The sequence below is a fragment of the Myripristis murdjan genome, chromosome 22, assembly GCF_902150065.1.
Source record: "Myripristis murdjan chromosome 22, fMyrMur1.1, whole genome shotgun sequence".
Taxonomy (NCBI): Eukaryota; Metazoa; Chordata; class Actinopteri; order Holocentriformes; family Holocentridae; genus Myripristis; species Myripristis murdjan.
In genome coordinates this window covers 21,214,860-21,231,219 of record NC_044001.1, presented here as the reverse complement: position 1 = coordinate 21,231,219, position 16,360 = coordinate 21,214,860, and the positions used below count along the sequence as shown (strand labels likewise).

General features: G+C 39.7%; 2 protein-coding genes across 2 annotated transcripts in view; both read right to left on the bottom strand.

The window, feature by feature from the left end:
- The window catches only part of scaf8 (SR-related CTD-associated factor 8), a 34,915-nt gene extending 28,153 nt beyond the window's left edge, over window positions 1-6,762 (bottom strand). The window contains exons 1-2 of the mRNA XM_030044181.1: window positions 6,607-6,762; window positions 5,106-5,189 (exon numbers count right to left, since the gene is read on the bottom strand). Coding sequence (XP_029900041.1) covers window positions 5,106-5,189; window positions 6,607-6,636 — 114 coding nt within the window. The 5' untranslated portion in view covers window positions 6,637-6,762. The remainder of the gene's footprint in view (window positions 1-5,105; window positions 5,190-6,606) is intronic.
- Window positions 6,763-7,778: 1,016 nt separating this feature from the next.
- Window positions 7,779-16,360, bottom strand: part of LOC115354294 (connector enhancer of kinase suppressor of ras 3-like) — a 49,125-nt gene continuing 40,543 nt past the window's right edge. The window contains exons 16-25 of the mRNA XM_030044619.1: window positions 13,482-13,535; window positions 12,854-12,893; window positions 12,080-12,249; window positions 11,217-11,290; window positions 10,804-10,875; window positions 10,554-10,618; window positions 10,204-10,328; window positions 9,770-10,112; window positions 8,937-9,127; window positions 7,779-8,729 (exon numbers count right to left, since the gene is read on the bottom strand). Of these exons, the coding sequence (XP_029900479.1) occupies window positions 8,520-8,729; window positions 8,937-9,127; window positions 9,770-10,112; window positions 10,204-10,328; window positions 10,554-10,618; window positions 10,804-10,875; window positions 11,217-11,290; window positions 12,080-12,249; window positions 12,854-12,893; window positions 13,482-13,535 (1,344 nt within the window). The 3' untranslated portion in view covers window positions 7,779-8,519. The remainder of the gene's footprint in view (window positions 8,730-8,936; window positions 9,128-9,769; window positions 10,113-10,203; window positions 10,329-10,553; window positions 10,619-10,803; window positions 10,876-11,216; window positions 11,291-12,079; window positions 12,250-12,853; window positions 12,894-13,481; window positions 13,536-16,360) is intronic.

Below are 16,360 nucleotides of genomic sequence, written 5' to 3'. Positions count from 1 at the left end.
ACAAATCACACATTTAACACCTGAATTCCAATACAGCCTGTAAACACATAATTCTGTCATTATGAGACAACAGAAAACAGATAATTAGAAGTTGGGAAGCAACAAGTATAGATGTTAATCAAATTCTAATAGTAGTGACTCATAATTTTCTTTAACGCAATGGACATTATACATGCTTGTGCGTGTAGCCTACCTAGTTAATACGGTAAAACGGAATAGCTAAATTCCATTTTTGCCATTCAAAACTTAATTGGCATTCATCAATTTCTCATGCATATTGTCCTGCAAGCTCAGCCCTTACTGACTCAGTGTTCACTGTCAGATTTGTGTCTTTCCCATCTGACACAACGAGAGTCCATCCAAATGTTTTGTGAAAACCCAACATGTGTCAAACAATTTACTTGGCCAAGACTGGATCAGGAGACAACAGTTTTCTCACACTTCAACGCTCTCTGTGCTGACATGAAAAATACAGTGACTGTATTTCAGTGTTTGTATTGCAAGGACATGAATCATGTTTTCCAGTCATCTTCAGCACTATGCATCTGCTGTTCTGTCAAAACAAACCTGAATGGTTTTATGCACTGGCAGGGTTGAAGCAGACAGGCTTCAGGAATGCAAGCCATTACCATGACTATGAATATTGCTACACAAATGGGACACTACTCAAAGATGACAAACTAATTTTGTGAACAACATTTTGATGCACAACATCACCGTGAAGGGATTCTACAAAAGTGCTTAACATTCCACCCTAAGCAGCCCATGTCATATGAAAACTGTGTGTGTCATGTCTATTAAGTGTTGTGTATGAAAGCTTCACTGGTTCACTGAACATGCCTGTTCACTTTAAAGCAACAATTAAATCCAGCTATCTGCAAAGAACCCAAAGGCCAACTTCTTCTAATTCACAACAGGCATCTCGTCTATCTGTACCTTCCCTGCTTCTTAGTTTTCAACACATGCCATCTAACCATTTAGTGATAAGAGCAACACAGAAATTGCTCTGTATAACAACTTTAAGGAACTTTGAAAAGGTGACTGTAAAATTAGAACAAGACACCAGCTCCTCCTGAAACAAAATTAACAAGATGGCATAATCAAATTCCAACAATGGCAAAGGAGCTCAAAGCCAACATCGACCAACACATTGACAATCAGAAAGGGGAGGGAAGCCCGCAGCCCCCATTCTCTGTGTGTGGAGCAGATTAAATTTCAATGATTTTTAGTCTTCTTCCATCTTCCTTGTGAAACAACCCATACTCCTACCTAAGCTGGTTAGGGACTCTTATCTCTTTGTAACTCTCTCCACCCCATCCTCCTGCTTCACTTTCAGTGCTTTGGGGGAGCTGGGAGAGCTGCTGAGGGAAGGGGAAACAGGTGTTATTCACAGGTAACACAAGGCACAGCAATACCAAGATCACAGCAGTTCCTTTAGAAACAAGGATATAATCAGGAAAGGAAATTGATTGTTAGTATCAAAAATGTACCACCAAGGGCTGGCATCCTGGACTTATGCTGCCAGGTCATCAACTCTCAAACTACAAAAAAGCAACAAATAATTGCCTACTCAAAGGCAACCTTTACTCTTGGCTTACATCCATAAAGCATTTCAGGAAAAAAAAAATGCAGAACAATTTTGCATTTCAGGTCAGTTTGAGAATAAGATGGTCATGGGGACTTGGTCAGTGATGTGATCATTCATCAGCCCTTTTTTCCTGAGAAGCTTTGAACAAGCCCAGTGTACAGGAAACCAGCCTTTAGTTAACTGCATTACAACTGTAAACATATAGGAAAGAAATTATACAAAGAAGCTTTATGGTGTACCGAGCTCAAGCTGATTTATAGGGAAAAAAATCAGTCTGCACAAAATGTAACTTGGAAATGCCAAAGGGAGACCTGTTTTCCCATACTTATTTGTCACAACAAATAAATCTCCTGAAATGGGTGTGCATTGCATACACCTTTTTATGTTACATCTTCTCCGCCTCAGTCCATCACTGCTGTAAATAACTCAAAAACCTGTGGGAAATGCTACCGTCTTTTAAAATCTTGTATCGCAAGAGCAGTCTATTTGCCTTAATTAGGATACACTATATTTTGGTGTTATTTATTTACCGACTCCATGTCATTTTTCATCTACTGATACAGGCTTGATGGCTAATAATGAGATTCAGTTGAATTCCTGTGACCCACAGCCGTAGACCCATTTGCACACAGTGAGATTTCCAGTGTTAATTTCTCCGTGCAACACAGTGATGGAGACCAAAATATCCAGTCTATTTTCAACATGTGATGCAAAGCCAGCAGTTATTTAGAGCTCAGAGCAATGCTTTGAGTAGTTTTTCTTTAAAACCCGAACACAGCATCAGAATGAGAATTTATAACTCACAGCTGAGCAGTATTTTCAATGATGTCAATTATAGATGTTTGAAACACAAATATATTCATTTATCTGGAAGTAGGACCTGCCTTGGATGACAATAGGCTCTGCTGTCTGGGCTTTGTTTCAACATTTGATCAAGCTCATGACAGATGAGCTGCTGCTTTACTAAACAATGGTTGCATTTAAACTCAATTATAGGCGGAAACAGGCAAAGTTAGCAAAATATTTAAACTTTAATTTGTTCAGTGGCTCCTAACCCTACACAATGCTAGACTCTTTATCCTAATATTTTGAATATCATCTGAAAATTGTGGCCGGAATAAAATCCTATTTATTTTTGAGAGAACTCAAAAGCAAAACTGAACACCAATTTGTGATTTATTTCACTAACCAGAGGACTTGACACAAAGAAAAAACTACATTTTAAGATTTCTGAAACTACAGGCCTTAGGGGAACCTAATCATACGGGAGGTTTTTCAATGCATTGCTGCTGAGGAGAGTGCAGCACGTTATTAGACTGACCTCTGAAGCAAAGTTTTCTAACAATACCTGCAAACAGTCTCTGCCTTGGCAGTTGTCTTTTAGCAATTTCCCACCTTAATTGGGAACCCACAACACTTTCTACAATGATGAATCCTGTCAAAGCATGCTTTGGGTGGGACAACTCTTAGCAAGAGCCTACACTGGCACACACATATCCATCATGTGAAAATGTCCTTCTTTTAAATGCTTTCACTACTCATAACTCCTAAATTTAGATTCTTTCCACTAATATTCCGCCTTCAGTACCAGCAGGATTGACATAAACAACTCACATTTTTGTACCAGACTATTTTCAATGATGTAATTGTTAACAACTTTGTAATAACGGGGTGTTAAGTCAAGTTAACAATAATGCTCAAGTTACATGAATAGTGAAAAAGACTTTGTATATTTTTATGCTAATATACAACTCTTCTAAACAGATAGTGAGCCCATGTCCCATTTTGCTGGCTTCATGAACAACTAGAGTTGAGAAATGTTCAGTTTTTGAGTCCAGAGAAGCGCCCAAAAATACACTGCACATGATCATACACAACGTGTATAATCTGCAGGAGACACATGACAAAAACACTGGAGGAAAAAAAAAAAGGCGTAGGTAAAGTTCAAAGATGCATTCTACATTATCACAGCCTAGCTGTAGTTTCATTGGCCATCTTTTCGCAGTCATATGCTACTGATGTCTGGTGTTGAACACTTAGTTGTAATTTAAGCTTACAAGATGCAGAGAAGCACGCCTCAGAACCATTTCCTCCCCACCGATCATTTTCTGTTGCTTTGTATCCAATCTGATAGGTTTGTGGGGGGACACGAGAGGAGTGTGCCAGTAGTAGAGCACAGAGGTAAAAAAAAAAAAAAAAAAAAAAAAACTGCCTATCAACTGGTGGGAAACACTGAGACCAGAATATTTTCTCTCTCTGTTCTGGCCCAGGTGGGTCAACTGATGCAACTGCCCCAGTCATTTTATTGGCCCAAGGCCACTGGGGAGTCCCTGAAGTTACACTCTACTTTGCAATAATGTTGCATTTGCTCGCATTGTTTCTGAACTGTACCAATTTCTGAACAATCATTATCCAAATTAGCATGATGTACAATATATACTATAGATTACCCATCTACACACCAACACACTTTCAGTACTTACTACTTATTTCAGTAGTTATATATATATATATATATTTTTTTTATCTTGTATATGTTCATATTGTATTTTTTTCATCTTTGTGACACTTATTACTGCTGTTATTTTGCATACTTCATAATATTTTTTCATACATTTCTACTTAATGTGTTTGAGCGCTGAAATGGCCATTTGCGCATTTATACGACACCCATTTGCTTCTAATAGTTGTGTTCTAGTTTTTATTACATTTTTCTTTGTTGTATCCTGTTATTATCAGCTGTGCCAGTCCAATTTGTTCACAGGCATTATTTATTTACTTTCCATTTCAGGTCCGCTAATTGTCTAATTTTTCATGATATTCAAAATTTCGCATGGCACATGGTAACTCTACCTGAATATAAAATCCAGCAGCTACAGAAGTTGAGCAGGGTGTTGAAAACTATCTATCAGATCAGACAGACTGTGATGCAGAGCCCGTCTAAGCAGAGGGTGCTTCATAACGGATCCACTCCCTTACATAATGCGCCCCACAGATTGAAAAGAGGAGATGGGCATCTTGTAAAAGCAGAATGTTTCCTATTTTCAAAAAGGGACTGTTGTTAATTTCATATGATATAACCTTGCCAAGTCAACACATTGAAAGTAACGGTGCCGGCTGAGTTTTAATCAAGAGGATGGCACCAAAGTGTTGAGTGGAAAGTATAATCTATTGTGAATTATTCTGTATCCATCAAGTATAAGGCTATACACTGCTCTATCTGGTTTAATTACTATACAGCACTAAAACAGCTGCAAAAGGGATAGCCTATTACTACCTCACCAGAAATTAAAAAACAGTCTACTTCTGCTAAATATTTTGCTTAGGGCATTTCAGTTATAATTTTACCATGTTTAATGCACATAAATTTGGCTACAGGTGGTTCTCAATGCTTAGTATTGGGGGATTCATAAAAGAAAGTTTTACATGAAAAGAGAGAGAGAGAGAGGAACTCTTTCTGACCATTTTTTATTCCGTCCCCTTTGACATGTTTCATTCGTCACCTCTACATACTTACTTTTATAGCTTTGATTCCAGACTTGGTGATCTGGGTCATCTTGGCCTTGGAGATGGGAGGCTTGTACTCATTCAGTGAGTACAGCTGAGAAAATAAACAGGCAAAAATCAGTCACATCTTTTAACACTGACACCCTATTAACACAGTTCATGCTCTTTTACTGGAGAGTTTGTGCTCCCCAGTTCATCATACATTATTAATTTGACACAGTGAGCAGGGTGTCTAGAGGTATCAGAGTTAAATGTAATACTTTCTAAGATAAAATTCTGTTAAAATTTAAGATTTTAACCAGTTGATTCTTTGAACTTTACTAAATGTATATATAGTATTATAAATTATTTTCTTAGATTTTACTCTTTTGGTAAATATGACAGTGAAGTATAACGTGAGTTGGGTTACAACCACTTTTCCAATGGATAATTGTACCAGGTCAGTATAAAGGCAGCGCTAGGGTGAAAACATTTAATTTTATAACATCAGAAAAAATACATTCAAATATATTAGTATTTAATGACTTTAAAGACTAGTGTTTAGGGACCTGCAGACACCCTGGGTGAGTTGAAGTTCAACAAAAACGCTCCAATCCGCAAAAGTACGAATAATGCGTCCCGAAGCATCCTCATGCAAGTACACAAGCTTCTTTGACCACTGTAAAACCTTTAATTTTTAATGTTCACCGACAGACAGCTCAGTCATGCGGTGATGTAACGTTGGTGGGGTTGCTTATGACGAACAGATTGTTTTGGTGCAGTCTTTAATTGCGCCGTAAAACCGACCAGTGTTAGCAGATGAAATCGTCCATCTCCTATGGGACATCAAATTGTGTAGCTTGCACCAGAAACGCATATGAGGACCGACACTAGCCAAGCAAAAGCAAGCAAAAGGCAGGCAGTTGATCATCAGCAGACAAATAATGGTTACGCGAGCCCTCTTCACGAGCGCCTGCGATGATAGCTAACGTTCGCCAACGGTTACCCATCATAGGTACGTTAATTTGTTTAAACTGAGCAATAAACTACACCATAGTCGGTTTATAAATGAAACCAGGACATATGCACGCCTAAACTAACGCCTTGGTGTTCACTGTTTAGGTAAACCGGCAGAATTAGCTAGGTCAACGACGTTAACATCAGCTAGCGTTAGCCCACTAAGTTGATCACCACGCAACTGAGGCGGTGTTGCTAACTTGTGGCTAGCTAACGTTAGCACCGCCGTATGGGTAACATCTGCCCAGGGATTGGCGAGCAGATATAGTGTGATAAGCAATATGCTATTCACTTGGTGCAATTCGAGTAATTTAGTTAACACGAAACCGGTTGAATGAGACACTGCTGAAGTTACCGCTGAACTATTTAGCACATAATGCGGCCTTGTATGTGAGACTGCCCGTCTCTCCCTTTCTGCTAGCTTATGCTAACGCCAGTCAACTATCGCAAAACTGAATTCGACAACATTTTCTATCAGGTCTGCGTTGTGGTTTTTTAGCGTGTTTCAAACAAACCTCGATGTTGAAGGCTTTGACGGCCTCCATGGTGTTGTATTTCGGCTCGCAGATGTCTGTGAATATTTATAGAAATCTCTTCAATAACCGGTTTGAAACATGCATGCTCGAGGTTTGGTGAGATGGAGGAGACTGCCAATATGGCGCATAACCCCGATGTGAAATCTAACCGAGGAGCTACGGCGAGACCAGCGACCCCAAGCGGCAGCATTGAGCCACTGCAAAACTCAACTGGAGTATGACAGTTGAAAACAAACTGGTACACAAATTAGTATGTCAGAAAGTAGTCAGTCTTTACATTAACTGCATGAATCATAATAAAACGACAAAATCTACTGTTGAAATAATACTTTATTTCCCTGTATACAAGCAAGCACACTGACTTTGAGACTGCCGTTGACATCAAGGAGAATGGACATCACATTTTACATCAATGTACAACTATTTACACTGAACAAAAAATGGTAAACACACATCAGCAATGAAACATGTAGCCTAAATCATCCATAAAGAGAAAAGATTTGCCTTTGTGCCAGGCTCCATTTCACAGACATCTGCTTGGGTGATGCACAATCACATACTTCCCGATCTTCGTGTCTACCCACATCTGTTGGGTGATCTCACCATCACTGTCCGTATGTAAATACAGGGTTTGGATCTGCTGGTTCAGTGGACTCTGCTCAGGAGCAATACAAAGTGCATCCTTTTCTCTACTTCATGTGTTCTGGTTAGCCAAGTGTACTGCGCTTCATGGAGAAACCAATGGAGTCTACAGTCACATACACAAACAAACGCTGCAACATCCCTGCCTTAATTCAGATTTATACTACTTATATAGACAAATAACAATGTCTTTCATCAGTTTTGTCGAATAAAAAATAAAATATTTTCAATACAGTGTTCATTATTTCTGAAAGAGGCATGTTTATGGGCTACATAACAGACCTTCTCATATTTTTCCAAAAAACCCTTAAATACATTTGCATTAGGTTAGAGTCCCTCCCCTACGGCAAGTTTTCATCATGGGTTAGTAGGCTACAAAATTGTGCAACTTTTTATAGCAGAAGTGAGATGACAGCTGTGGGAATTAAATTGGATGATCAGAGTTGCCATTTCTTACTATCACGTATTGAACTGAGCTTCTCAAACGATAACGAAGATTGTTTGTGCTGCATCGGGTTATCTAAAAGCTCCCCAGGGGTCCAAGTTCCTTTATGAAAATAGCCATTATGTTCCAAAAATGCAGGGGAATACATCAAATTACCATAATTTGTGTTCAACAGTTATTGTGTTAGTATAGGCCTCAGTGTTCAGTCTGAAAACTCTTAAAGGGAGTGTTAAGACACATATTATAGACCAAATACTAATATAAACTTCAAGATGCTTCAAGAGTTACTGTAAAGCACAAGTGAATAGGTAGTGGTAGTGCACGGCACTAATAGGAGACTGGAAACAGTTAAAATTTGTTCACTACTGACCAAATGATAACAGGTAAAACATATACTGTAAAAGAAGTATTTCAAGGAAACGAACAAGGGATCCATTGTTTCAACATGCTCCATCGTTCTAAAGACTAAAACTGGTATAGTACATAGATCCACAGAATTACCTACCATACAGCAAAATAAAACAATCAACCATAAAATCTGTGAATCTTGTAATACAAGCAGTAAAAGTAATACTAAACAGACACACTTCACATTTTAATGTGACCTGTTAATCCCACAATATGATCATGTCCGTGTAGGAAGTAAAAACAACTCCTCTTCATTGATCCATCCACTTGTTAGTCAGACACCTGACCTCCACTGATGTCAAATAGTCTGATTTAACAGCAGTGTGTGTGCGTGCATCAAAGTGAATGTGCAGTCCTCTGAGTCCAGACATACAGTAAAACCGTTCATGTGGAGTCTTTATAAACTGGTCTCTACTACTGAAGCAGCAGTGGCTGATGCTGCAGCGTTTGTGGCCGCCTTGTCCTCTGGCGTCCCCTGCTGGTCCTGTTTGAGACAGATATCCTGCAGCAAGGGCGCGTTGGCCTCCTTCCACTCTCTGAACCTGTCTGAGGTAAGCACTGGATCTGACAGCACCTGCTCTATGGCCTGCAGATCTGCTTCTTTCGCCTGAGGCCATGGAGATACAGACAGGAGAGAAACAGGGGAAAATGTTAAATGACACAAAGATCAAAAATTCTGAAAAACTAAATATACAAAGAAAGCAATCCTTTGGAATCAATTGCTTATTACTAGCTCTCCCACGGTGATTTAATATAATACATATCTTAAAAGATGTTATGGGAAAATACAGACTTTATCAAAAAGAAAATGTACCTTTAGCGTGCTGTTGAGGGTCCGAATGAGGTGCAGTTTATCATTGACAGTGCGATTTTTACAGCGTTTTATAAATGAGGCTCTGAAATCCCTTTTTGTGGATGGTTTGCGATCTCCTATGGGTGAGAGGCTGGCCTCTTTCAAGTGGATGTATAGCCTCTCCATCTCATCTGAGTTTGTCTCTTGATCCCCTACAAAACAGGTTATAGAGTAATATCACCATAGGCATGTTATTTCCAAAGGTCTTAGCCCACTATAGAAATGTATTAATTGACAATGATGCATTAATAATTCATAAAATATATGCATTAATCTGCATTGGTAAAATATATTGAAGTTATCTAACAACTTTGAATGAATCAGAATGTATCTGTTTACTAGCATTTCATCCTACAACTGGAAATGGTGTGATAGAAATCTAAAATGTTGTTTCCTTTATGTCATGTACAGCATGCTCACTCAAAAACAGACGTCACTAACAGGAGAACCCTGCTTGCTCAAAAATCCCCCTGAAGTCTTCTTCCAAAATACAAAAATACAACAACATAGCAATGCTGTATCTCTCTGCCTCCAAATTGTGTTGCCTGGGGGAGGACAGATACAGTTTGACAGTGTTCTTCAGCAGAAAATAGTTCCCAACGACACTCCTGTCCCCTAATGGCTGTGGATTATGTCGGGTATCCATGTCATTGTTTTTGATGGTTTGAGCTCCACAGATGAATACCCATCCAGCCCCATTGTAATGGGGTGAAGGAAGACAAGGTCAACAGGTTCTTTATATGTATGATCAAGTCCAAGCCCAGCCCATCGCAGAATTAAAATAAATAAATTACCATCTCCAGAGACTGGAACATCCTCCTGTGTTTGCCCCTCTGCAGCCGGCTGCTCCTCGCTGGACTCTGTTTCTAGGGAGTCCTGGGGCACCAAGCCTCCTGGTAAAACCAACCGGATCTCCTCATCCTCTTGCGGGTGCTGATGTGTGTGTACCTGAGCCGAGCACACCACTGTTGTCTCCCCAGTGAGAGGCGAGGCCTGCGAGACCAAGTCTAACCAGGACTGCCGGTGCTTGGCAAGCGAGGAGGCGGAGCTCTGTGATGTCATGGTGCTGACAGGCGAGGAAAGTGAGCCGTTGGCTTCGCTGGGGAGCGAGGATGAGTAAGGCGGAGGAAGAGTGTCCTGATAGAGACAAATAAGTAAGACACACAATCTGGTAAGCCCATCTGTGTCAGGCCAGAGATGGGAACACATCATGCAAGTTGTGACTGACCTGATGTTCGCTACGAGGTGGACCAGCCGCATCTGGAGAGTCCTGCAGGGTCTGCTCAGAGTAGGGAGGAGGGGGAACCTCGGTGCTCTCAGCCTCCTCTTGGTCACTGGCTTCACTGTAACACTCTGAATACCCACACATACACAAATAAATAAACAAACACACACACACACACACACACACACAACACATAACACAGCACAAACAGAATTAAGACAAAATAAACAAGTTCAAAATTGATGGAATAATTTGAACAATTTATGGGAAGTTCCTTTACATTGTACATTTTCACATTTACAGCAATGATAATTCATATAAATAAATTATCTTTTATCATCATGAATGCCTACCTGTTTCAAGGTTTCTCTCTGATGGCTCATACTGAATGGAAGCCAGCCCGAGCTTATTTAACCAACTGCAAAAAAAAAAAAAAAAAAAAAAAACACAAAGGAAAATAATGAACTCAATGTTTCCAACAAAATAAGATCACGATTCTTCAGAAAACATCCCACACAATATCAAGGTTAGCAGGTGTTGTATGTATTGCTCTCTGTTTCTCATGATTCAGCTATACACTAAGTTTGTTCTAATATGACTTACATGGTCATTTCCTCGTGGCTTTCAGCAGCAAAATAAAACATCATGACTTGTGGGTGGCAGGCTTTGATTGCACTACAGTGGGAATATTGAATGGAGAACAGTTACACTTGGGTCAGCAGGGAGGGGATAAAACATGAATACAGTGCATGACATCAATAAAACCATCTTATCAGTGTTTATAATACAGTTCTTTTCACCACTGTGGTCAACAAATTCTGTTCTATTTTCAGAGTTGAGGTTGTCAGACCAGAAACCTCCTGTCTCTGTTTGGAAGGATGTTCTCTGGGTCTTTGATGTCTTATGTAAAAATGATTCATTTACAATTCAAACCAGTGGTCAGTTACTTATCTCATGAGAATACCTGACTTGTTGAGGTTGAGAGGAAACGGATGTGAGTATGACAATGAGCTTACTGTTTCTTCTTGCACTCTATGGCTCTGTCAATCATGAAGTCGGTGAGGTTGATGTAGCCCTCGGCTTTTTCTGCCTGAAACACGCAGATTGAACAACAACAGTGAGCGATAAAGAAACCCTTAATTCCATACCACTTCCTGACAAATTCGCCCACAGTTAAATTGCGGCAGGTCACTTCTTCTATTTTTGTGATAGTGGCATGCGACACATCTGGGTTATATTACTCAAGTCATCATGCCAGTAAACCACGTTTGTCAGTTGTGCATGTATTAAGGCATGACGGGCCATTAGTGACACCTTCAGATTCAGGAAACGCGACAACACAGCATGCCATTTTCCTCAGTGACAGGCAGGCAGGCAGACAGCTGTGGTAATGACAAGTATGACTCACTGACTAGACTTCAATCCCCTGCGCCTCACACCGAAAGTGTTGAATGTGCAGTGTGTTAAAAAGAATAAGTGCTATGTACATGTTCACTTGTTTTTTGCTCTGATTTGCTATCTTGAGGAGTACAGGATATAAACAAAATATATATATATTTTTTGATGAATGTTGCAAATCAATTAGATTATAAATCTTCAGTGCCAAAAAAAAAAAAAAAACACAAAATAAAATTGTGATGATGATTCAGCTTGAAAAGTATCAATTTTTTTTCACTGTTGAACTTCATTTGTAGGCAACTTATTTGACCAAAGATGAAAAGAAAAAGAAAAAACTCTCTCTGATCAAAAACATCTCCAGTATTTAGAGATGCTGCACATTATTGACAATAATTGACTAATTGTGCAGATCTACAATGAATGAAACTGTGTTACACTCAAATGAACAGAACTGAAGTGATGTGATCAGGAGGGTGCTCACCATCTGGTTGGTGTACCAGTAGAGAGACGTCTTCTTTAGCACAAACCAGTACTTCTTCCATTTGATGCCCAGGAAGCCTTTGCTCTCTTTCTTCCTGTACAGCCAGCCCTGGTGGTCCGGCTGCCCCAGTTCTTTGACCGAAATCCTTCTTCTGCTCATTGTCCCATTGCCTAAACAGACACACACATGAACACACAGACCTCCGTTTGCAGAGAGTCAAAACCACACTCAAGGGCATGTAAAGCATTAGAGGAAGCTAGAAAAAGTCCAAGTTGCCTGGACGTATGTGTATATATACACACACACAAGCTCCATTTGGTTAAAATCCCAAATCAACCTAAAAACAAAATCCTGAAAAAAGGAATAAGCATTGTGAGAACAGCAGTGGTGTATCAAGATGAACCCACACAGTGGCTAAGAGCAGAAAATAGAGTCTCGTAAAGCCTACCTGTTCTAGAGATGACTCACCCACTGAAAAAATATAGCTCCTTGATTAGACTTACAATCCAGTTATTGCACAAACATAAAACCAAAAATCAAAAACATGAATTTTGATTTGCGTCTAGGATGCTCGCAAGACACTGCCACTGGACAGAGCTAAAATAGAGCAGAAGTGAAGTGAAAGTAGCTGAGCATTGTCTAAAAGCATGTCTGCCACAAACCCTCTGCACACCCTAATTGCCATGCCACTTCACACACGCCCACAGCGGGTCCAAATTATAGTTGAGGGCACAAGAGACAGAGACACCAAGTGGCACCCGGGTGACATCTTACCTCCTCGGTTCTTCTTCCTTGATTTGTGTCGGAGGGAGACCTTAGAGGAGAGGAAGAAAGCGGGAGGTCAGAGATGGTAGAGTCAAGAGACCAAATGCAGAAGATAAGAAGAAGACAGAAGCAATCTCACACACCATAACTGAGAGGGAGTCTGGAACATCCTGTTTCTCACCCCAAGAATCACATGCCTGTTCTCTCTCTAGCCTGCGCTCTCTTGCTCTCTCGCTCCACTCCACTAACATGCGCACACACACGTGCATGCATACACATACACATACACACACCACACATACACCACTCCCCTGTGACTTTACTTTCAGTCTGGTGCTTTGTCTCTTCCTCTGCCGTTTGAGCAGCTTCTCTTCCTCAAACATTTCACTGAAAAACTAGCACTGAAACCAAACTAGACAATGGCCAGTTAGCCACCAGATGATGTACAGTCCCTTAGTATAAATATTTAATTTTATCATTATAAAATAGGAGAAGAGGTAGTAACTCTTTTGTTCAGAAGAGACCAGCAAAAGGTTTCAGTAGCAGTTCAACAGTAACGATGAGGGCAAACTCAGTGTCAGTAAATCCACTTTCCCCTTTTTAATTTTGTTTTTAAATAAACAAAAGTCATACTTACAGGGTTGTAGTCATCAGCAGCCATGGGACGGGACAGAGATATGGGGAAGGCAGCCTGGTAGGAGATACAGCAAAGAAACCAAAAGATACAACTTAACTAATATGCGCCACAACGACAATATTACTACCCACACACAAATGGGCAGCAAAGTTGCTCCAGCATGCTGAGAGGAAGTGATGTCACAGACGGTGTTACGGAATGTAATTTTTTTTTCATGCAAAGGGGGAAAAAAATACAACCTTCTGCAAAACAATTCCTGTCAAACTTCATATGATTACAGACATTAACTGAGAGACAACACATCAAGACAGAACCTCCCCTGAGGAATAGTGAAAGCCTGCTCTCAGTATGGAGCTGAATCACACCAAAGGATCAACAGTAAATGTTCATCCATATTATTAAAAGCCTGAACCTCTTACTCACATATCTTGTATCACAAAGATCAGAGTCAGACGTTATGCTTTCCATATCACACATTCAACTTTACCTAAAATGTACACAAGTATTCAAGTCAAAGATTACCCGGAACTTTTGCCAATTTAGTATTACATTTCCAAAAAGGTTGTTGCTTTTTAAGAGCAAAACACTTTACATGTATCATCCTGAATTAGCAGTGGCAGTGACGTTGGTAATATTGAGAAATCTAGCTTGCCATTATTGACCAACTTCCTCTGCGTGCTTGAGTTCCTTATTCAGTAAATGAGAAAGCTGTCTGACAGTATAGAGATAACCTTACAGACACACAGGACCACACACTTTGTTGAAAAGCTTGCAACGATACAATGCAGCCAAATCGGTGTTTGTAAAAAAAAAAAAAAAAAAAATTAACCTCTAGTATCACACTTGTTTGTAGACCTAATGCATCTCACAAAGAGTCTATGTATCACATAGCCACCTCGGATTGCGTGCTACACAGCCCTCAGAGGTTGCACAGCACAGGTAGCGGCCTGGTCACACATATAAACACGGGGGTTTGAGTTCAAGCCCTGCTCCAGCTGTTTATGGTCAATCACCTACCACAGGCTAAATCTCCAAACCCCACTGACAACAGCCAAAAAACACCGTCAACACCTACCTGTTTCTTTCAAAAATCAAAGATTTAACGTTGAATCTCTGCTGAACATCCGCATCACCTGTACTTCTAATGCTCACTCACTGACAACGAACCACCAAAAACAGCATCAGAGAATTTTCCATCTGTCTTAAAGCCAGGGGTGATCACCACGGAAACCTCAGCAGAAGCCTCTCTCTGTCTCTGTGTACGTGTGTGTTTGTGTGTACGTGTGTGTTTTTGTGTGTGTGTGTGTGTGTGTGTGTGTGTGTGTGTGTGTGTGTGTGTGTGCACTGTTTCCTGTATACTTGTCTTCAGAGTAATTTTGGCTCTAAAGTTTAAGGCAGAATCAATTCCAGTAATCATTGCACTTAAGATATTCCTTGTTATTTGTACATTTATAGTCTATTATGATTTGAGCTGTACTTGGAAGTGTAATCACATTTACTAAATTCATTCATTTCATTCACTTTGACTGGACTGAACTTTAGATAGATCAGATCTCTCCTGAGCTAAAGTGTTGCCCTCATGAGGAGATTAATTGAAAAACGGAAGCAACTATTTGGTTATCAATATTCATTGTAGGTTAAAGTGCTACTTCTCAAAATAAAAATGTCAAGTGAGTCTCAGGATGTAGCTTATGCAACCAGGGAAGGAAAAAGCAAGCACGAAAACGGCAGGCTGAATAATTCAAATTCAAATGGTTAGAGACGTTTTTCAAAATGTACGTTCTTGCTCATGTAGACAGAAGTCATTATTAAGTAAATATTGGACACTGGAAATATTTTCTATATTTGCAAAAAAAAAAAAAAAAAAAAAAAAAAGTACTTATATCCACAATATGCAGCCTGTGGCCACATTATTAAGTCCACCTGTACAATCTAATGCAGCTCAATGCAACAGCTCTGCCATAAAATCGACCTTTTAACAAAGTTTATAATGTCCAGTTTTTGTTGACATTGTGGAAAATGTGTAAATTTAATGCTGTGTTTATTATAGAGGTTGTAGTTTGCAGAGGTCTTGTATTGGACAACATTATATTGAGAGGTGTTTCTAATTTTTTGGCCTCTCTATTTATAACACATGAAGGGGACAGAATAGTAAAAACAGCTCTCATTATAATACAGTCCAGTACAACAGCAGCACAAACAATGAGCTCAATGCCAAACATAGAACTGAATGAACACGTGTATTTCGAATTAACTTAACCTGTACATGCTAATAGGCCAACATTTTAGGACTGTTATTGTATTCTCAAACACAATTGTAACATCCTCTATCCTGAAACAATTCATATTTTAAGTTGCTCATTTTTACTTTGGGAATGACATTATTCTTTAATGTTGCACGTACGCCTACCTGCCACCACAGTCTCAACAAAACCACTTTGGCACGAATGCTTTGCCGAAAATCTGACCAGACCTTGGCGAGCATGTCGGTGAGACAGAAGTAACACTGCAATGCAGGAGGGAAACGGTTTTTCGGGGACTTGTAGTCGTTTCTGGATGCTTCCTGACTCTTCCGGTGACTTAGGAAACACTTTCCATGCATTGTTTTTCTTTTAATGACAACCAGTAACGAGTTTGCGCTACTTGCCACCGCACCACACTTTGTTATTTTACACACAGGACAGGTGAAAGTAATTTTCTCACTGAAATCCTCGCAGTTACGACGTATGACCACTAGGTGTCGCTGTCTCTCTGTGCACTCTAGCACGGAATAAAAGCGATTATTTTCTTGAATAAACTGTAGCCAGACTGAATCTATGTAACTTATATTAGACTGACTGGCACTACTCACAATAAAGTATGTTACTCATTTAAAATAT